The sequence below is a fragment of the Clinocottus analis genome, unplaced genomic scaffold, assembly GCF_023055335.1.
Source record: "Clinocottus analis isolate CAN_PGR_092001 unplaced genomic scaffold, fCliAna1.0.p SCAF_24, whole genome shotgun sequence".
Taxonomy (NCBI): Eukaryota; Metazoa; Chordata; class Actinopteri; order Perciformes; family Cottidae; genus Clinocottus; species Clinocottus analis.
The window spans coordinates 8,639,544-8,662,417 of NW_027175976.1; the positions used below are offsets into that span (position 1 = coordinate 8,639,544).

At 43.7% G+C, this 22,874-nt stretch overlaps 1 protein-coding gene across 1 annotated transcript; it reads left to right on the forward strand.

Annotated features, from left to right (window-relative positions):
* The first annotated feature begins 490 nt into the window (after positions 1–490).
* Positions 491–12,034, forward strand: LOC137793964 (aldehyde oxidase 1-like). The gene is made up of 34 exons (XM_068590451.1): positions 491–547; positions 1,442–1,499; positions 1,604–1,700; positions 2,259–2,367; positions 2,456–2,582; positions 2,768–2,829; positions 2,979–3,056; positions 3,291–3,371; positions 3,452–3,596; positions 3,953–4,045; positions 4,130–4,281; positions 4,359–4,452; positions 4,538–4,647; positions 4,729–4,913; positions 4,991–5,153; positions 5,256–5,339; positions 5,422–5,591; positions 5,672–5,798; positions 6,009–6,131; positions 6,310–6,406; positions 6,785–6,909; positions 7,010–7,143; positions 7,313–7,400; positions 7,895–7,981; positions 8,055–8,474; positions 8,716–8,811; positions 8,921–9,049; positions 10,105–10,179; positions 10,262–10,314; positions 10,385–10,499; positions 10,586–10,651; positions 10,921–11,109; positions 11,237–11,404; positions 11,832–12,034. Exons 1-34 carry the CDS (start codon positions 494–496, stop codon positions 11,880–11,882), a joined length of 4,005 nt encoding a protein of 1,334 aa, XP_068446552.1. The 5' UTR covers positions 491–493; the 3' UTR covers positions 11,883–12,034.
* Positions 12,035–22,874: the final 10,840 nt, after the last annotated feature.

Consider the following 22,874-nt stretch of genomic DNA (forward strand, 5'->3'; position numbering starts at 1 on the left):
TGTGTGGAGATGTGTGAAAATAACACAATGTGAATATATTTAATATTAGTAGTTGCTATAAAACATATATTTCCCTTAAAAAAACGTTTGCTTACTTTTTAAATAAAATCTGATTATATTTTAATTATTTTACAATGTTCTTGTGTTGTTTGTATGCATTTATTCTAAGCATAAAATATCAATTTTACACATTTAATGTGAACATTTAATGTAAAAAAACTGCCTGCAAATATGTCTAAATAGTTTATTGTTACATGCAAATTAGCAAAATTATGAATAAGTGTCACGAATAACACTAAAGCAAAGTATCACTTCAACGTTGTACTTAAAATGCTTTCGTAAATGTATCTTTTTCTGCAGCTTTTGGATCTCTCCTGTTTTTCAAGCCTCCATTTATTTTATTTTGAAAGTCAGGAGGAGACAGGAGGAAGTCATATAAATTCAGACCGACTTGATCTTTTGTTTTGACAAAGACTCTTGTTGCACATCAAAGATGTCTTCAGGGAAAGAAGCAGATATTTTGTGCTTCTTCATCAACGGGAAAAAGGTACGTTACACATTTAGCTAGTCAGTTATAAACAGTTAGTTGTATTTCTAGTTAGTTTTAACCGTTGAACCTTTTTAACCACAGACAGGGTCATTAACCAGTTTTACACCATAAACTTGCTCAGATTGGGCTGATAGAAGAAATAAGATGCTCTATTTTACCGTTTCTCCCATGAAACATAAAACATTAAATCATAAACAAAAAACTGCAGTGTCTGATATTATTAAAAACTTGGTTACATAACATGTTTTTGTAAGTATTAAAGATATAGAGCTGCAGGAACGACAATAAAGCCATGGGGCAGAGGTCACGTTGCAGTCTGTCACAGGGTAATATAAAATCAATAAAGCCTGAAGTTGCTCATAGGGCGATTAAAAGTGCTTCACATAAAACCAATAAAACATAATGCAGATCAAACAGGATTTAAAAACAGTTAAAAAAGCAAAATAAAAATGTAAAAACAAAAAATTAAAATGTAAAAACCCTGTATTCAATGAACTCCGTTCTTTTTTTTCCCTGTGAAGAGGTTTTTACTATCTTTCTTTGGGGGAGTTTTTCCTGGTCCGATGTGAGGTCCTGGGACAGGATGTCATGTGTACATATTGTAAACCCTCCGAGGCAAATCTTGTATTTGTCATTTTGGCCTGTACAAAATAAATAAAGTGAAAGAAATACGATGCAAGGAAAAGAAGTGAAGCAAGGCAGATTAATTCAAGTTTAAACATCATTCAACATTTATTTGTTTAACAATTGTTGGAATCTAATCTAGTTTATACAAAAAGCAATAAATATAAAGTCTATTAAAGAGTTCTCGTCATTCTCCAAAGAAGAGCTATTACGTTTACATACAACCTAAAAAACTCTTCTTCATCTTCTCCTCCTTCTTGAAAACAGGTCACGGAGAACAATGTGGACCCTGAAACCACGCTGTTGTCCTTCCTCAGAGAGAAGTGTATCCTTCAAATGTGTTTCTTTAATGGCTGACCGTCATGTTGACGTGAGAGCGCCTCCTACAGGCCTCAACAGCTCTGGTGACTACCTTGACTGTGAACTCAGTGAGGTTGACTGGAACCAAGTATGGCTGCGGCGGTGGAGGCTGCGGGGCGTGCACGGTCATGGTGTCACGCCACCAACCGGCCACCAAAACCATCACGTATCCTTTATGATGAACCAACAGCTGGTATTCAGAACTACATCCCAGTAGCACGCTAACTACGTATAAAGTACACCCACTGGTTCCCAACCTGGGAGGTCAGGACCAGGTGCCAACCTCCGGTTCTGCCAAGTGAAGCTGATGCTTCATGTGTTCAAGCTGCATTCTCTCTAGTGTCCATCAGGGGCGACTCCTTTGGTTGTATAGAAGTTTATGCTTCATGTCTCAAAGCTGCATTCTCTCTAGTGACCACCAGGGGGCGACGACTCCGGTTGTATAGAAGTCTATGCTTCATGTCTCAAAGCTGCATTCTCTCTAGTGACCACCAGGGGGCGACGACTCCGGTTGTATAGAAGTCTATGCTTCATGTGTTAAAGCTGCATTCTCTCTCCTGACCACCAGGGGGCGATTCAGTTCAATAAAAAAGCTTATACTCCCCATAACAGTAAAAGTAGCAGTAGTGGTAGTTTAATCGAGGACAGAAGTACACTGAAATGTTTCCTGCAGGTTACTGAGTGTCAGATCCGGCAGCACAGTTTGACTTCACCGTACCGTCAGACATTACTCGGTCAACGCCTGCCTGCTGCCGCTCTGCCAGCTGCACGGAGCCGCTGTCACCACGGTGGAGGGCATCGGCAGCACCAAGACCAGGATCCACCCCGTGCAGGTCAGGGCCTTACCTAGACCACTTGGGGGAGATGCATGTATTACTTCCTATTTCTAGCTTTCCTAAACTCTGGATGCTGTGTGTGTAGGAGCGAATAGCGAAATCTCACGGCTCCCAGTGCGGCTTCTGCACTCCAGGGATGGTGATGTCCATGTACACCCTGCTGAGGAACAAGCCTCAACCCACCATGGAGGACATCACTCAGACTCTTGCTGGTTTGTTTTGTAATATCTATGTACTAACACCTTTACAGGTAAAAACCAGCAGGAAGGTAAAAGGTGTATTGGTTATGCTTCTTCTGGTTATAGTCCAGTTATTCATACACATGTGAACAAAACAAGTCAAACATGAAATGTACCCAGTCCTCTCCTCGCTGTTTTCTGTTGCTGTTGCTGTTTAGGTAATCTGTGCAGGTGCACTGGATATCGACCCATCGTTGACGGCTGCAGGACCTTCTGTCAGGTACGGAGCTCGGCTCTACGACCATAAAATATCAAAGATCAGATCGGCTCACCAGCGACTAACTTCAGACCAAAAAGCAAAAACAGGGAACACGATAACAAATAGGATTTGAAGGACCATGTGATGACGGCTGCAATCAATCCCAACAGGAAGCCAACTGCTGCCAAGTCAATGGAGGCGGAGCCTGTTGCCTCAATGGAGAGCAAGACGCTGATGAACCAGAGCTGGTGAGTGATTTGTTATTTGTCCGTCTGTTCCGTATATAAAGCTTCATAGATCTCTGTGTTTATATCTTGGATCGTTGTTTTTTGTGACGCTTCTCTTGACTCTCTTCTATCTTGTCTCCTTCTTCCTTCTCTGTCGTCTCTTTGTATTCGTATCGTACCGTTTCTATAGCCTTCTATTTTGCACCTCGTACCTTTCACACACTTCTCTGACATGTTCTCCATAATGTGCTCCAGGAAACACCTCAACTGTTTGACAAAGAAGAGTTCCTTCCACTGGACCCGACCCAGGAGCTCATCTTCCCCCCTGAGCTGATTGTGAGTCCTCTCTCACACAGAGTCCTTCCAGCTCTTGTGTCATCAGCTGGCTCACTATCAGTGCTGCACTTTCTCTACAGTTGATGTCGGAGGCGGCGAACCCAAAGACACTCACCTTTTACGGGGAGAGGATGAGCTGGGTGTCCCCTGCCTCCCTGGAGGAGCTGATCCAGCTCAAGACCAGGAATCCTAAAGCTCCGCTGGTCGTGGGAAACACCAACATCGGTCAGTTTGTTAAAGAGACGAGCCGGAGACGCCTCTCCAACAAGTAGAATACATTCAGAGGAAGGCATTTGGTAAACCCCAAAAATAAATTCCCTCATTAAAGTTATACATTGATCAGAAATAAACTTTCAGATTGAATTTAACAACTTGGACTTAAGTCGGGTTTATAAAGCGTATATACAGTATTTAATGCCATACTAAAAAAAGGGATTTCTGTTTTCTCAGAATGGTGACGAAACAAACCTTAAATCAAAAGTTATTGGTCTTTTTTGTATAAAATAATATGTTCTGATTATAAAGTGCTGCTATAGTGTTGCTTTATTCTTATACAAGCTCCGAACTGGTTTGTGTTCAAGGTCCAGATATGAAGTTCAAAGGCATCCTGCATCCGCTGATCATATCTCCAACCAGAGTCATGGAGCTGTTTGAGGTCACTCGGACCCCGCAGGGTGAGCGCAGACTTCTAGTCCTTTCAAGACTCCTCTGCACCAAACCTGCAGCTCTTGTTGGCTCACTTCCTGGCTCCTCTCCAGGTGTTTGGGTCGGAGCGGGCTGCAGTCTCACGGAGGTCTGGTCCCTTTTGAAGCATCTGGTTCCTCAGTTTCCAGAGGAGGAGACCGAACTGTTCCGAGCCCTGAGCCAACAGCTGGGATACTTGGGAAGCCAGCAGATCCGTAACGTCTCTGTGAGTGGAGTTCACGACTCTACGAATAAATGTGAAATGTTTCATAGATGTGTTTATGCTTTCTTTTGTGTTTTTAGTCTCTCGGGGGTCACATCATGAGTGCAAACCCAAACTCAGACCTGAACCCTGTCTTAGCTGCAGGGAACTGCAAAGTCAGCGTCATTTCTGACGGTAAGCGTTCGTGAGCTGGTCATAATGAATGTAGATTTACATCCCAACGCGTTGACTCTGAAGAGGTTCTGTCTGAATCCAGCAGGAGGGAGACGGCAGCTTCCTCTGAATCAAGACTTCTTTGTGAGCTTTGGGAAAACCCTTTTAAAGCCAGAAGAGATTGTGCTTTCTGTCTTTATTCCCTTTTCCAGAAAGGTACAAATATTCCTTCTGAGCGTACACACATTTGAAGTTCACTAATGTATGAATAACAGCACCACCCCGTCTGTCCTGCAGGGGGAGTTTGTTGGAGCTTTCCGCCAGGCTCCCAGGAAGGAGAGCTCCTTCCCCACAGTGACCACCGGGATGAGAGTGCTGTTCTCTAAGGGGTCCCGGCTGGTTCAGGATGTCAGTATTTACTTTGGAGGAATGGGGCCGACCACCGTCAGCGCCACTAGAACCTGCGCGGCTATCGCCACGAGGTCAGAGCCGACAGCATGGTGATTTTTAGTGTCGGACAAAATGAAGCACAAAAGCCAAAACAGAGTGTTTCCTTCAGGTCTTGGGATGATGAGACCCTCAGCCGGGCCTATGATGTCCTCCTGGACGAGCTGGTCCTCCCTCTGTCGGCTCCCGGAGGAAAAGTGCAGTTTCGTCGCTCTCTGACTCTCAGCTTCCTCTTTAAATTCAACATGGAGGTCTTGCAGAAACTTAGAGGAATGGTAAGAAAAAAACATTGCATTATTTTATTTGACTCGAATGTAAATGTTCAGCTGACATAAAGATACTGCTAGATATTTCGACTAGAGTGCTTGTGTGTGCAGAATGTGACGACAGAGGAGCTTCCTGAGAGGATGCAAATCCAGCCTTTACCCAGAGAGATCCAACCCGGTCTGCAGGAGTTTCAGGTAAGAAATGAACACTTTGATAAAACCATTTCCATCTTTTTGGACTACATTGCTTCCTCTACCTCCTCTCCTTCTTCTTCAGCATGTGTCCAAGCACCAGAGTGACCAGGACCCAGTGGGGCGTCCCACAATGCACCGCTCTGCCCTCATCCAGGCCACAGGCGAGGCCGTGTACTGTGACGACATCCCCATAATAGACGGCGAGCTCTTTCTGGTTCTGGTCACCAGCTCTCGAGCGCACGCTAAAATAACGTGAGGAGCCGGGAGGCCGATCTCTGATCTGTTTTTGTTTTAATTTACTTTTGGTTCTGAATGTTTCTTTTTTCCCACAGACGGCTGGATGTAAGCGAGGCTCTGCGGCTTCCCGGTGTGGTCGACGTAATCACGGCAAAAGATATTCCAGGGAAGAAAGTTCGTGCATTGTTTGGCTATGAAGAAGAGCTGCTCGCTCAGACCGAGGTAGATCGTTTTTGAAGGGTGTGCGTGCTCGTATATGTTTAAAGTTCAGCTCTGACTGTTTAAAACTAGATTTCCAAAGTAATGAATCTATTCTGTAGGACAGTGCGCTGCAGGATGGGTTGTGTAGTTTGCTATGACTTCGTCATTGGGGAGTCCTCATCTTTAGGGCTTATCTTGATTCTGATCTGCAGTTCAATGGTTTTCCTGCAGGTGTCCTGCGTCGGTCAGATGTTGTGTGCGGTGATTGCCGATACGAGGGTGCATGCCAAACAAGGAGCGGCAGCTGTGAAGGTCGGCTATGAGGACCTGCCCGACCCAGTTTTTACTTCAGAGGTCTGTGGAGTCCGGCTCACCTGTTATTGCCCTCTAACAAGACTGTTTATGAAGATCTGCTTTTGTGCATGGTTTTGTCATTGTTACCTTCTGATTGAAACATTTATTACGCATGACTACTTCCAGCAGACACTTCTTCCAGCTTCTTAACCGCGTTCGCTGTGTCCCACTGTGACAGGAAGCCATCGAGAAGTCGTCTTTCTTTGAGCCTCGGCGGAGGATCGAGAGAGGAAACGTGACGGAAGCCTTTGAAACGGTTGATCAGGTTCATGAAGGTGAACATCTGTTTTCTATTGGTAGAAGATGCATTATAAACAATGCGACAGCAAGTTGTCTCATATTTATTGCATTTTTTATTTTGTTAATATTCCTGTTTTTGCCCTTTAATAACTCCGCCCACAACTCACCGTGTGTTTCCGTTAGAGAGATTTCCCTTCAATTATCAGAAGTTCTGCCTAGACTGCTGGGTGACATCTTAGGATACACTGAGCTCCTCTCCTCCCTCTCATTCTGGATGAATTTATGTCTCTTCAATGCACAATACTAACTCTACTTCTTCCTGAGAGCCTCTGTGCTTCCTCTCCTCAAGTTTCAATGGATCGTGGCTGTCTGCGACCGGTCCTGCCTCACCTTTTGTGTTCATGTTTCCACAGGAGAGTTTCGAATGGGTGGCCAGGAGCATTTCTACCTGGAGACCCAGAGCATGCTGGTCGTTCCTGTTGGTGAGGAGACGGAGTTCAACGCATATGTCTCCACCCAATGGCCAACCCTCACTCAGGTACACACAGATTTGTATTAGCACTCTATTAGCAAATGTGTTCTCCTTCCAGAGAAATCACAAGTTGTTTGTTTGCTTTGTCTCATCTCGCCGACTGCAGGAGGCAATAGCGGAGACGCTGAGCATCCCGTCCAACAGAGTCACCTGTCACGTCAAGAGGGTCGGTGGAGCTTTCGGCGGGAAGGTTATGAAAACGGCAATACTGGCTTGTATCACCTCTGTGGCTGCATGGAAGTAAGGCCTGTTCACACCTGGTGTGAACTGGTGTGAACCAGTTCTAAATCATGATGGCCAAAAAGATCAGATATCTCTTGTCATTTACAATAAGATAGAGCCTTAACTTTGGAAAAGGTCTTGAATTCTTTGTTTCCTTTGTTATAATTGTTTCTACATTTCTATTCAGGACCAACCGTGCAGTCCGCTGCGTCCTGGAGCGAGGAGAGGACATGCTGATCACCGGAGCCCGTCACCCTGTCCTTGGAAAATACAAAGTACGACAACGCTCTTTCATTTCAGCAGTTTAACTCAAGGGACTTCTTTAAATACCAACAGGATACGAGTTATTTAAGGGATAAAAAGATGATTAATTCTGCTAGTTCCACTTAACTGCATGTTTGTAAAATGGTCAAACTAGGGCTGTTGAATATTTTAGCAATCAAATATCTCATCCGTCCATCTATTTTCATCCGCTTATCCGGGCTCAGGTCGTGGGTGCAGCCGGCCCAGCAGGCTGACCTAGACTTGGGTGTGTTGGGTGTGTTCTTGGTCTTCCCCGGGGCCTCCTACTAGTTGAACGTGCCTGGTAAACCTCTAATTGGAGGCCTCCAGAAGGCATCCTGATTAGGTGCCTGAACCACCTCAGCTGACTCTTTCAACACAAAGGAGCAGCGGCTCAACTGCAAGTTCCTTCCTGAGCCCTACAGAGGAAACTCATCTCTCCTCCTGTTTTTGATTGATCCAACTTGCTGATTGTCGATTCTTTCAGGTGGGTTTCATGAATGACGGCCGGATCGTTGCTGCAGACATCCAGTACTACGCCAATGCTGGCAACACAGTGGATGAATCTCCTCTGGTGGGTGAAAGCTGTGATTTTTATGCTAAAGCTATAAAGAAAAAGCATGTTATTGATCACCTACTTCTTGCAGGTAGCGGAAAAAATCCTTCTCCACTTTGACAACGCCTACAACATCCCCAACCTGAGAGGCCAGGCTGCCGCCTGCAGGACCAACCTGCCCTCCAACACCGCCTTCAGGGGCTTCGGCGTGCCCCAAAGCGTTGTGATTGTGGAGAACATGCTCAACGACGTGGCCGCGGTGCTGCGGCGCCCTGCAGACCAGATTCGGGAAATCAACATGTACAAGGGGCCGTCAGTCACCCACTACAAGTTTGAGTTCAGCCCGGAGAATTTGCTGCGTTGCTGGGAGGAATGCAAGGTCAAGTCTGACTACGGCGCACGCCGCAGAGCCGCCGACCAGTTCAACCAGCAGAACCGCTGGAAGAAGAGGGGGATGTCCATCATCCCCATTAAATATGGGATCGCATTTTCGGACGGCTTCTTGAATCAGGTCCGTGGGATTCAGTTTGGTCTCCCTCAAGTCCCCGAGTCAGACTTTTTGTGGTTCTTAGAGGATTATTTTATAGGCTTACGTTATTATTCACGCTTTCGTCAAATCCTCTTTAAAACACCACAGTCTCACAATAACACAAATGAACCGATGGAGGCAGCGGTAGAACACTGACTCTTGTCATTGATAGAAATAAAAAGGCACATTTTCTAATTGGTGTGCTCTTGTTTTTGTGTAAAAGGCTGCAGCTCTAGTCCACATCTACAAAGACGGCTCTGTTCTGCTCGCTCACGGCGGGACGGAGTTAGGTCAGGGACTCCACACGAAGATGCAACAGGTACTGTGACGAAGCAGCACTGGATCTACTTTATCTATGAATTAAAGGGAGGCATCTTTTCATGCAACTTCTTCACAGAACATTTCAGCTCCGGTTTGTTTCCTGTCAGGTGGCGAGTCGGGAGCTTCACATCCCTCCCTCTAAGATCTACATCAGTGAAACCAGCACCAACACTGTTCCCAACACCTCCCCTTCTGCCGCCTCCTTTGGTACTGACGCCAACGGCATGGCGGTCAAGGTGAAGTCCACATCCGGCTTTCTCTGGAGCTTCTTTTTCAGCAATACTCAGCTTTTATTAAGTGTGGCTTCACACTCCCACAGTTTGACAGCACATGCGTCAAAACACATCAAAACATGCGGCTCGGATCAGGAATCATGAGCTATGACTTTTCTAAGAGATTTGACTGGCTGTTTTCCCAAAAAATGCAAATAAAAGCGAGAAATTGTCCCATTCACTTTAATGGGGTTTCGCCTTAATGAGAGCAAAAAAAACCCACTGATCTTTGTGCCCATAGTGACTCGCCATAATTTAACGTAGAGAAATGATTTGAAGTTTAAAACGTTGACAAAAGTCTGGAGTGTATTTGCCCAACTGGGCAACAATTTCCGAGTTTACAATGGGTGTGTATGGCACGAAATGTTTGTTGCTAAAGTGAAGCACCAACTGACAGAGTGAGAGGGAGCGACAGAAACTTGTAAAAAATAAAACATTTTGTCTTTAATCCCACAATTTCCACTCTTCATACACCATTGTTGGATAGAAACGTAGGAAATGTTGTGCTTGTGGTACACATGCATTGTGGAATCCAACAAATATTATACTTTTTTTGTCAGCAAGCCTGAAAGTGCCATGAAGTCCGACCAACTGCTCCATTGAAAAATCACAGTTCAGTCTTCCCTCCCCTCTACCCCTGAACCCAGCGATGTCATGACAACGACGAGAAAACTGAGGAGCTGTCAGCTGACCAACTGTCTCAAGGCGCTCCCGCTGTTTTCAGATATATATATATATATATATATATATATATATATATATATATATATATATATATATATATATGTATGTATGTATGTATGTATGTATGTATGTATGTATATATATATATGTATATATATATATATATATGTATGTATATATATATGTATATATATATATATATATATATATATATATATATATATATATATATATATATATTGCGACGTCTTATGGCAGTAGTAGCGACACTTTTAAAATTTCTTGCAAAATTTTCTAGTTCTGAAATACGACTGTGTTCTTGTTCTTTCATTCAGAATGCCTGTCAGACTCTGTACCAGCGGCTGGAGCCATTCAGGCAGAAAAACCCTAAAGGATCATGGGAGAAATGGGTATAACTTAATCAGAAAAATCTCAATTTACTGGGATTTGATTTGGGGGGTACTGATGTAAAATATATGTATTTGCACTCAGGTCCAAGCTGCATATTTGGAGAAAATCAGTTTGTCAACAACTGGATTCTACAGGTAGGCGAGGAGTTTATTAATTTTAATGAGTGAATTTAAAAGACAGTGACAGCTTCCTGTTCGTCCTCAGAGGTCCAGACCTTTACATGGACTGGGACAAGGTGGAAGGGCGGCCTTACGCTTACTTCACGTACGGAGTGTGTTGCTGCGAGGTGGAGCTGGACTGCCTCACAGGAGACTACCGGGTCAGAACTGAACCGCTTCCTCTCTTGTCTCCCTGCAACAGAGCGACACATAAAATAAAAATAGCTGTGTTGGTTTCGTCTCGTAGACGCTGAGGACCGACATCGTGATGGACATCGGCAGAAGTGTGAACCCCTCGGTGGACATCGGACAGGTGAGTCTCTGGTTTCTATTCGCACACTTTCTGTTACTTCAGTCAGTTCACAGCTCGCCAGCTGAGCCTTTTAACAATGTGGTAATAAATAAAATACACAAATGCATAATAATCAAGAATAATCCAAAAGGTATCAGACACAGAAAATATTTCTTTGCATTATTTTGCTTTTTGTCCCAAAAATGAAGTTCACTGATTCATTATTTATCCTTTTTCTTTTTCTTCCCTTCCTCTCTTTCCTTTCCTCTCCCCTGCCTCCTTCCCCTCAGATTGAAGGCTCCTTCATGCAGGGTCTGGGCCTCTTCACTCTGGAGGAGTTGAAGTTTTCCCCTTCCGGGTTCCTGTACACTCGAGGCCCGTCTCAGTACAAGATCCCCGCAGTCTGCGACGTGCCGCTTGTCTTCAACGTGTATCTGCTTCCGGACTCCGACAACCCCCACGCCATCTACTCCTCAAAGGTCAGAGGTCGTCTGTTTTCTTCATTGTGTTTGTTTCTGTCCGTCCTGGTTTGCTGATTCTTTCTCGTCTCCTCTTTATTTCCCCTCGTGCTGTGTCGATGGCGCTTCGGATGCTTTGGCGCCGCAGGGCATCGGGGAACCGGTCCTCTTCCTCGGCAGCTCGGTGTTCTTCGCCATCAAAGACGCCGCGGCTGCAGCTCGCTCCGAGTCCGGTTTAGTCGGCCCGTTTTCCCTCGACAGCCCAGCGACACCGGAGAGGGCGTGTCTGGCTTGTGCGTCCCCGTTCACTCAGAAGGTAAAGGTGCTGGAACTCTGCAAACCTCACGCGAGGACATGTTGATGTTCTCTTCTGTCTTTTCACGTTTCCTTCAAACTGTTCTTCTTTGTCAAAGTGTGAAATTTAGACGTCCATAAAACACGTCCCACTCTCCAGTGAAGCTTTTCATTTAAAAAAAAAAAAAAAGAACCATTAATCACTTGAGATAATTGAATGATTTAAAGGAAAGTTAAATATCCTGTTTTTTTAATTAAATATAAATAGTAGCAAACAGGTTAATTGGAAAACCAAAGCCTTGTTTGTCTTTTCATCTGGTTTAGTTTTTCAAAGGTCTGCAAGAGTTTAGTTAAATAAGGCAAATGCATACAATAATATAAACTCCATAATACATTGATCATCATTCATTTCTGTTTTTTTAAGTGTGTGTTTTATTGCTTTGTTCCAGATTCCATCCAGCAAACCAGGATCTTTCCAGCCGTGGGCCTTAAACATCTGAAACTGAATCTGTGTCTTTCTATTAGATCAATCAAAAGTGCGACTGACTGAACTAATAATTTATTAATACACTTATAATCTATACATTTAATGTCATTTTAAACAAATGACACTTTTTTACTTTATGCTTTTTTCACATGTATTCTCATCACATCCTGCAGTATCAATACTTCTACAATTGACTAATAAATACAATTGACAATGTTAAATATGGGTGTTTTCTTCCATGCAGTAGCTTTACAGAACCACAGAGAACTGAAGTCCATCATGTTTATAAATGTGAATTTGTCTTAAAACTACACACCGGAATAGAACATACTAAGTTGATTATTTAAATTTATAATCAATAAATCACATTGCATTTCAAATCTATAAAATAATATTGTGGCAGACCACGAGAAGGAGTGAAGCGCAGGAGGCGGACCCTCAGGCTGGGGGAGGTGATTAAGGGAGGTACTTTCCAGTGCAGGAGCTGCAACCAATTGGCACCTGGCACTGGACACACCTGCAGGCCAGCACCTGATGAACCAGACCCCATCGCCGTGTCTACTGCCGAACACTTTACGAAGTACACTGCAATACAGAGCACTAACATCTGTAGTGCACTCCGTTGCTGATGAGCGCTGTATCAAATGAAACACTTACGTCAACCAATTGGCGGAAGTGACGGACGCAAATCTGTTCGCGGCACCCGCGAAATTAAGCCGAAAGTGACGTCCACAAATCTAAATATTTTGTGTGATCGATTCAAAAAGACATATTTCCCCTGAATCACAGACTATTTCGCGACCATGACCATTCATTGTTACATACAATATTCTACCAACCTCACTGTGAGCTTTGTCATGGAGTGTACCCAACAATTTATTAGTCTATTTTGACCAATATAGTCTGTTGTACATACATAGTATTTACATAAATTTAGTGTGTATTTTCTGCCAGTGTGGTGTTCGAGTCGGAGCTGGTGGGAGAGTTCTGGTATCAACTGGAGCTTTATGCTCTGCTGTCACATGAGCAAGTAGGTGCACCGACACCAAAACACACGATATATCAATTGCAGGGTTATCAGCGAGCGTGCTAATCTGCATGCACGTGGCATTGCAGAATAGCTCTCCGGATGTGCAATGTCACCTATCTGTCGGGGAATAAACTGGAGATGGCCACATCTAGTCCACAAGATCCGCAGGTTGCAGCAATTTTACCTGAATATTGCCATCAGGGGGTTAGGATCAATAACTGTTCCACATTCATTTGAGAGAATGCCAGAAATCCACACTACAACATTACACTTTCATTCTGCCAGACCTTTGATGTTTGGATGTTCCTGTATGTGTATCTTTCACCTTCCTGAAGAAAACGGTGTATGCGTGTTTGTGTCAGATCGACCAGCCACATCATTCCCCTTGTTAACCCAACAGCTGAGACTCTGGAGCTGATTGTAACCATCAGTAATCTCAGACACTACACTCTAGACAGGGAATCAGGAAATACTGTTAGTATACACACTTACTTTTATCAGTTCGGTAATCCATTATTTCAGAGGGAAGCTTCATTTTGTCACACAATACAATGATTTTTTGCCCCTGTGGAAATGTTTTTACTGTAGACTTGTTTACAGTACTGTTATTTGTTTGTCTGTGCACTTTATTTTATCTTTGATATTCTATTGTAAATGTAATATGTTTCTATTGCACTGTGTTGAGTGTTTATTGTTGTGTGTGTGTGTTTACCAGCTTATTGTGGAGCCTTACTCCACCCAGCTTGGTGTTCATTTTAGTCCTTCATCCGTTGGAGAGGGGAGCCACTCGGCAAAGATCACTTGCCCTCAGGTGCATAGAAACACACACAAACAGAGAGAAAATGGATTACATAAATCACTGTCCCCTGCCTTCACACACAACAAACGGGGACACACAGATACAGAAATAATTCACTTCTTTTTCTTCTGAAATTAGTTTGAGCAGGTGCTCCTATTTCGTTTACGGCCTCATTTCTCCAAATCTTCCACACTAAGCTTGGAATATTCACAGAACCTGATAAAGCTTTTCATTTTCTCACTGTACATTTAATGTTAGAAACAAGAGGCAGTTCACTTGCTCAGGGTGATGCAAACATTATGAACAACGACAAGGTTAAATGACTAGACAGCAAATATCTAATAGGATAAAATGATGAAGGGATGACATTTATGACAGACGTGGCCGCAAACAGCAACTTGGCTGGTTGGTGGAGGCATACAATTGAGGGTTTTATCTTCTCTTTTCAACACACGTTTTCTTTGTCTTCCCTCCTCCATATTCCAATCATGCTTCCCTTGAACACTTGTGCATATGTGTTAATCTGTCTCGGTCTTACTTGAGTTGTGATAATATAAATCTAAAGTTCCGGTAGAGGCTTTTCATATTCATGTCTAGTAAAGTTCAGATTAGTTTAGCGAGGTCAGTACAACACAGCTATGCTGCTGTAGTTGTGTCTAGAAATGTTTGGTTCTCAAGGGAACTTTAGTCACACGTTTGCACTTCTCAACACACACACCTGTTCATCAGTATGTTGACATTAGAGAGAAGCAGACTGGACGTTGCACGTCTCTTTCTGTGAGAAAAGATGAGAACACGGGATTCTCCTCCTCTTGACAGGACAGAGCGAATCAGATGTTAGGACGAGGGGAGACGAACCTGTGACGATAAACTGTGTATGAAAAGGCCCCACTTCCGTTTGTGGGGCACTTTTGCCTACCTGAAAGTTGGTTGTTCAACTCATTGCTTTTGCAACTGCAACGCTTGTTACTTCACCTGTGATTGAGGAAATAAATTACGGTAAAGAGAGAAGTTGTCGAACTGAATTCTTCTGGAGGCTACACCAGGCTTCCAATATTGATACACGCTAACAGTTGTGGGACTGGTGTGTGTCGTGAAGTGGGCGTGGCCTCATTCCAGAGAGCGAGGAGCCTCTGAGCATCTCATCCCCAATCGGCTCTAACGCCTCCATCACCGTTCCCTTCACAAACACCGGCGAGCTCCCAGCCGTGCTCACTATCACCCTCACAGGTCACAGACACTTCGTGTCTTTCTCTTTCTCTAACACACACTGTCACTCCAGCATGTGACACACTCCGACATGTTGAGGACCCGAGTCAGGCCTCCAACTCCCATCAAGTCCCTTCAGGCAAGGAGAGCGTCTCTGTCCCTCTGAGCCACACTGAAGGTGTGTTAAGGGATAGGACTTCCTCCACAATATGATAACATGTTCAATAAAGCTATTTTCCAACAACACACATACTTTGAGCGCACTATGCTTGAAAATATTTATTTGAAGCAAAACTTACCATCAAAGGTTTTCGATTCAGAGCATTAATATAGCAGGAAGCTATATCCTACATATTAACAGTCATGGGAATTTTGCTAAAAACTAAACCGCTTCACACAAGTCAGTCGCCAGATCTGTGCGAGTCCATCTGATGCGATGAGCGGAGGCTTTCACAGAGCGACCGCACGTGTTGAAGGTGGTGGGGACGGCAGCTGGGCAGACCATCAGGTCACCCTAACGACGGATGAGCTGGTCGTCTCCACCTGCGACTTGTCAGACATCCCAAATAAGGTTTGCTGCTCGACAGCGGTTTCTTTCTCTGGCTCTCCTCCCTGTCCGTTGGGAGCAGAGCTCCAGCCCTTCACAGGGGCAGTTTTTTCCGCCCCCGGTAAAAAAAAAAAGAAGAGTGCTGCTATCTTGCGACTGGCTCTTTACTAGAGTCCATAGGGACACAGAAAGCCTGGGAACCATCCTGCTCGCGAAAAGGCCACTTTCCTCGACTCGCGCAAACCCGCACCTGCTTTGCCACGGACCAGGTTTGTGTTCACCTCACTGACCGCTTACTCCTGCTCAGGCAACTGCTGCATACAATAAAGTAGCTGTCAGAATTATGGCATGTCAAGCGTAACATCGGGCTCCACAAGTCGCAGCTTTCCACTCAGATCCGACGGGAGTCGCTCAATGGTCTCATATCCCCCACAGGGCTGTTTGGACCGCTCAGCGGAGGGCGAGGGCAAGCACCTCGGCTGCAGCATCACACACGGAGAGATCGTCACTGAAAGAAGAGGTGCTCAGACACCTCTATGTAAATATTATATTCTAGACGATAGATTAATGGCGACGTGTAATTTAAAGTTTGTAGGTAGAATGACAGAAATGAGTTGGCAAATGTTCAGTGTGTCTTCAAATTCAAAAGAACCTGTATTTAATGTTATTCTCTCCAAGGCTTTACTAACTGACTGACTTCATAGTCACTGGTCTTTATCAGCTTGGAAATAAATCCACCCGATCATAGTTAGTTAGTCAAAGTTAGTTTTTTTTATAGTTTGAAATCAGCCTCAATGGTTTCGCAGATGTCAACATATGTAGTTAGTGGTGTAACAGACCGTTGAACAATGATCCATGTGTGTGATTGGGCGAAGACAAATTATAACGTTACCATGTGTTCAAATGTAATCTTGTAAAATGCTGTTTTTTTGCAAGAAATTTGAATAGAGTTGTTTGAAGAAGATATTTACAATAAATACAAAGAGGAAATTATGAGCTGTTACATTTTCTATCACTAGCTCTAATCATTATAATTCATAATTTAAACTACTTATACCAAGTACAACAGTTGTGTGCTTGTTTTGGACATAACCACCATAGATGACTATAACAAAGACGGTTGAAAGTCTGGAGCCTTGTATGCCAGTTGCAAAAACAAAACTTTGAAAAAGTGTTGATGTCTGTCCTCCATCTTGGCTGCAGGTATACAGATCTGTGAACGGACAGTTTGGATGTGCCTGTGGTGGAGCTCCAGCAGGCCTGCCTCTGCATCACCATGAAGCCCAGCAGCAGGCAACAACAGCACCTTCAGGACGGAGAACGGGAGGGGTGTGTGTGTGTGTGTGTGTGTGTGTGTGTGTGTGTGTGTGTGTGTGTGTGTGTGTGTGTGTGAAGCTTTGTCTTGAGTCCATGCCGGGTCTCAGTAAAGCTCATTACCATCTGCTGTTCCTACACCCGGTCATTTCTGCACAGCCTGTCAACAAAAAGTAAACAAAAGGAAGAAGTGTTAAATCTGCCTTACTTGTCAACAAATCAGGGAGCAGAACAGTGTTTGAGCTTTTGAAAGATGTTTTCTTCCACTGTAAGGGAAGCAGTGAAATGTACCATCCCTCCATTTTCATACCCTCTCACAAGTAGCTGTCCTTCAGCCAAAGCATCTATAACATACATAAAACATGTGTTCAAATTCTTCTGATTATTTGATTGGATGTTTTTTATTTGAAAAATAGACAATAAGATTTGCTATTCATATAATTTAGTCCTCAGTTAAATAAATGCAGCCGCTGTCGCTAAATGCCGCCTTACTGCCATCAAAAGATCGAGTCGGATGTCAGTCATGTTGTACTTAACTTGTTGGTCTGGTGTTAGATTTTTGCCGAGCACAGACTGAACTAAAAGGGCCCTGAACAGCTGTAGATTTACCAGATTTGTAACAGCAACTCAGACATCATGCGACACATGTCAACCAAGAGTAGCACAAAGTGTTTTTGTGTAATCTATAAGCAGTGCCGACAGCATTCAAGCAAGCTTTGAGATGTTTCCTCGTTTTGTGGTTCAAGGCCTGTTTCAAAACCCGTAGTGGTTCATTGCTGATCCCAAATACTGTGTAAATACTGTGTAAAATATTGAATATTTTAGGTCAGAGCGGCAACTGTCAACCATCTGTTGGAGTTGCCCCATCCGTGGGATTCCCATGGAGTCACCAGTTGAGAAACCTCCACTTGGCGCCGTCCTATGTGTCGCGGCCGCCAGCTGGAAAGAACTGTGCATGTACTGCTCACTGAGTGTGTGTCAGCAAACAAAAACTGGACAGAACAGGAAGGTTTGTGCAAGATTTCTTTTGACTCCCAAGGGTTCATGCAATATCCGAACAAATTCATGAGGATAAAAACCTTTAAATAAACCTCAGAGTTGTGAATTGTCATCATGGGGTATGAAGGGTACCGCTCTTATACCAGAGCTCCCTTCTCCCCAAATTTTAAATCCGCATCACGTGTCCTCTTTTAATGAAGACGGTTGTTTTATTGTCATGTAATAGATCCATTGATAACAAGATGAGGTGTATTAGGATCTATCTTTTCAGCTCGGCAGGCGATTGATTGTTTGTCACGTTGCTCATCGCAATCAGAAACAAAGTACATGTTTGTGTGTGTGAGAAAACACTTCAGACTGCATGGCGTTGAAGCGAGTTTGTGTTGACCAGCTGGACTTGTATTGTGTTTATCGAGTTAAAGTGCATTGTTCAGCTGAATTTTATGCTTCTGCAGTAGAGGTGCGCCGATGGTAATTATCGAGGTCGATTCCGATTAAGGATTTTTTTTTCCTGACCTGCTGATTACTCTTTTCTTTCTAAGACCTATAATTGACAGCAAGGCTGCAGACTAAAAATATGTTCAACTGTCTTAGAGTCAGAGTGGAAAAAGATCAAAATGTCAGCCTTTTACGTTTGTATTGTACTCTTATAGTGGTTACGTGCACATGCAGGGAAATAAATAATTGTAATTTGTATCTCAATATTTGGTTTGATAAAAACTCAAATTGGGCCTTTAGTAGTATACATTAAATATTACTACTTCTTAGAGATAATGGAAGGAAGTTAAACAGGTCATAACCACATCTTTAGTTTCTATTTTGTAATGCTGTGAAAACATCTCCTTTAAACAAATTCATGTATTCAAGTCACTGTCATGTCAGATTCCAATCTGACATTTTGGATGAGTAAAAACACACTATTTGAAGTCTAACAAAACACAATCCTCAGCATCCTCAGACTTCCTGTGCGCAGTCCGTTCAGGCGGCGATACAGAGGTGGAGGACCGCCTCTCCGCCTCGGCCAGGGCCGTGAGGAGGGACCCGGAGGCCGGCATGGTAACACTCACCCTTCATCTGGTCCACGCCCCCCTCAGGCCATGCAGGGACAGTGACCCCGCACACACACAAACACACTTGTTCAAAGGAAACGTGACACATGTGGACACAAGGACTGTTTTTCTGTTGCAGAGACTCAGTAGTGTTTGTAATGGATCCTGTTGTCCTTGTTAAACCTCTTCACCGGCTGAAGCAAACACACATCGCACACACTCAAGAGAAATTCTTGTACACACAAATGTACTTGGAAAAAACAGGGCACATATTGAGAGATACAAACCTCAGACACACACCAGAAGTCCAGAGAGAAATGCACAAACACTCATTACCAGGTAGAACTAAACACACTCACACACTGTGAGAGTTTTATGCAGACTCCGACAGAGGCGCACAAACACCTTCAAAGTTAAAAAGCACACACACACACACGCGCGCGAAAGGAAGAACACAAAGTTGTACACACTCAGAGAAACAAATATGCACATCTACTCTATGCGGCAGGATAAACAAAAGGATGCTAATAATAAGTCTGAAAAACAAAACAAGTACACAGAGTGCTAGCACATTCTTACACACAGAGAAAGGAAAGCACACACACACACACACACACGCACACACACACACACACACACACACACACACACACACACCATTGGTTTCTCTCTCTGTGCAGCATTGTCAGTAAACACTGCATTCATTTGTCTTCCCCCTCTAAAGTACAGTCTCCTCTTCCTTTACCTCACTCGCTCGCCCATCTCCTCCTCTCTTTCTCTCAGTTGGGTTTAGCCTTGGCATTCATTTATTGTGTGTGTGAATCCTGACGTGTGAAGCTAACGGTGCTCTCAGAGGTAAAGCACAGTTGTAGGCCGACTAACTCTGCTGAAACGGTTCCAGGTTTTGAACGGCAGCGTTTCTAATCAAACCACACATGGCTTTGAAATAATCTATTTGGCTTTTCGTTTGACTTAAAGAAACGGAAGTTAGAGGGTGTTTAGCTTCGGCGCGGTGACGACTTTCACAGTGAAACTGAATATTTGACAGGTGCACAGTCACAAGAATGATTTAGATCAAATCTGTCGCCGTCGAGTTCATCGTGCTGCGGAGCTCCCTCTCCTGTTGTCAGATCTGGAGGAGGACGGGGGGAGATGAAAGGGAAACTCCAGTGATTTTCAATCGGCTCCGTGTCACAGCAGATGAAACGGCGCCCGGAGCTCCTCCGCTCGCCTCATCTTCACGTGCTGCAGTGACGCAGAGCCGGTCGAAAATCTGTTTGAATGAATTTGCTCTCAGCCACATTGTTTTAGAAATGCAAACCCAATGATACACAAACACACGTTTCTTCCTGTCTCTTTCCATATTGTTACCAAAAAGAAGTTTGATTGTATGGAAGTCTATGAGAAAATAACTCCACTTCTGATAATATAAATCAAAAATTCCTGTCGATGCTTTTTATATTCATGTCTAGTGAAGCTCAGGTTAGGTTAGCGAGGTCAGTACAACACAGCAATGCAGCTGTAGTTGTGTCTAGAAATGTTCTGTTCTCAAGGAAATTTGGTCACACGCCTGCACTCCTCAATACCCACACCTGTTTATCAGTATGTTGACACTAGAGAAGCAGACTGGACGTTGCACGTCTCTTTCTGTGAGAAGAGATGAGAACACAGGATTCTCCTCCTCTTGACAGTTTAGAGCCAATTAAATGTAACTTTGCTTTGATATGTTGATGACGGAAAACCGTGTATTAAAGAGCCGAACTTCCAGCTGTTCGGGGTGTTGTCTGAGACGGTCGAGCTGCGTTGACTGGACGACTCCCTGCCTTTGCAAATGCAGAGCTTGTTACTTTACCTGTGATCGAGGAAATAAATTACGAAAAAGAGAAGTCGTCGAACTAAATTCTTCTGGAGGCGACACCAGGCTTACAATAATTTTTCACACTATCACTTCTCACAGTGTAAACATCAGTTTATGTCTCAATCTCTAGTTTCCAGTCTTCAATACAGCATAATGTTCATTTAGTAAATTATGGTCGTAAGCTTTAGGGCGGGGCTACATTTTGATTGACATGTTACCACAGCGATGTCTGGTCTGGGAGTTGTCTGTGTTTGTGTCTTTGAACATTTTTCTACAGTGTGTTTCCAGGTCATGTAAGTTAATTGTAACCTTTTGGTCGCCTAAAAATGTGGTATTCAGCATTGGTTGCACGTGACGCTCTGCGGCTACAGAACGTAGGTCACCGTCGGCTGTCGGCCATTAATCTGAACATTGGTGGTTCAATCCTCAGCCCCTCAGGTCCGCCTGTTTAAGTCGAAGATACTGAACACAAAATAGTCGCCGAAATGAACCTGTGCGCAAACTTTCTTGAAGCCGTTTTTAACATGAATCCTGTAGATATTTGGTTATTTAAGAAATAAGATCAAGATATGTTGTACAGTTCAAAGATAAGCCATGAACAGCAAGACAAGTTTATTTGTGTCACACCTTTCAACAAAGGTGTGACACAGTGGGTGAGAACGCATCCACTTGTTTATTTTCTGGGTCAGTGCAGCTTTCCATTACCTTCTGTTGGTCTTTACGAGGGTGGGGGAAAAATCGATACAGCATAGTATTACTATATTTTGCGTGGCGATATTGAATCGATACACGTAGGCCAAATATCAATCTTTTATTAAATAGATTATAAACCTTTTGGTCCTAGGATGAATAAAAATCAATTGCTTTTCCAGCCCACTAGATGGTGCTGTGTTGTGTTCTGCGGAGGTCAGTGAAGGTCCTGGATCAGCCTGATTGGAAGGAGGTTGGTCAAAACACCCGAGAAGTTTTTTTTTTTTTTAAATCAACCGTCTGGACTTCTGTCACTCTTAGCGGCGCTACTCGGACAGCTGTTGTGGGGCAACATTCGCCACCCAGCGCTGGTCAAAGATGTTAAAGAAGCATAAATTAAACTTGCTACGGGTCCTCTTGCAGCGCTGGAAGCAGCAGTCGTCGAACCACTTATCCTTTTATTGAAGAACGACCCGCTCCACCACTAAGCCAAATAACCTCAAAACCCAAATTTTGAGATGTATTTACTGATGTTATTTGCATTTCCAGAGATCTAAAATCCTTCTTTCTTGAAATAATACTAGTTGCTAGTTGCGAAATTGGCACAATTCCAATGCAGCTTAAAGGTGCCCTGTGGAGGTTTTCTGTGTTTGTGTTCAGTGTTACCACCGAAACACATTGTGTGTAACTTTGAGGTCCAACTAAATTGGTAAATCGATTCTCTTCCTTAAAGTATTTGCAATCCTGCATTGTTTCCTTCCATTGCTCCACCTCTCTTGCTTGAAATGAACACTGGAGTTACTGTCTCTGTTCTCACTTGTGTGTGATGAAATTATGCAGCATGATCTCACTGTTCATTCAGTGTTTTCTTCTCTGCTGTCCTCTACCTTGCAAGTGACACCCTGCTGAGCGAAGAGTGCATTCATTTATCAGCGCTCGTCTTCATCGGTGGAGTCCATTAATGAGGCGTGCCCCGGTAGGATCAATATCTGTGAGAGCTAATGAGTTCTCCATGAGGCAATTACTGGGGGGGTGGTGGCTTCGCTAATAGGCTCCTCCATTATCTTCATGGTATTTCTCCGCCGCGGGCGGCGAGACGATGAGACCAAGTACCGTGCGCTGGAAGCGGGAATATTAAAGACCGGTTTTAGTGAATGGTGTTTCTTTAGAGACATGGGAATGCTCAGGTTACTATCAGAGATGTTTTAAAGTGGAGGAATGATTTGAGGTGAACCGAAAAGGGGAAAGCAGACCAACTGTGTGCCATGCAGGGCTAACTGTATTAATATTTTGTGTTCCAGTTGAAGCTGAATGCTGATCATTTTACTGAGTAGTTCCTCTTCTCTGGATGAAGATGATCACTAAAATCAACTCGTGCACTGACTGTTTGAAAGACGCAAGATGTGAAGTTTCTAAGATCTTTTAAGGGTTCATTCTGCAAACGAATCCCTGTCTTGATTAATTATCTTGCTTCATAAACATCATTTTATTGTAATACATTTAATTGAAC

Excerpts from the sequence above, each read along its gene's own strand:
- LOC137793964 (XM_068590451.1), top strand. The coding sequence starts at position 494 with ATGTCTTCAGGGAAAGAAGCAGATATTTTGTGCTTCTTCATCAACGGG. Across the intron at positions 10,652-10,920 it reads CCTCGGTGGACATCGGACAG|ATTGAAGGCTCCTTCATGCA; the intron begins GTGAGTCTCTGG and ends CCTTCCCCTCAG. Across the intron at positions 11,405-11,831 it reads CGTCCCCGTTCACTCAGAAG|ATTCCATCCAGCAAACCAGG; the intron begins GTAAAGGTGCTG and ends GCTTTGTTCCAG.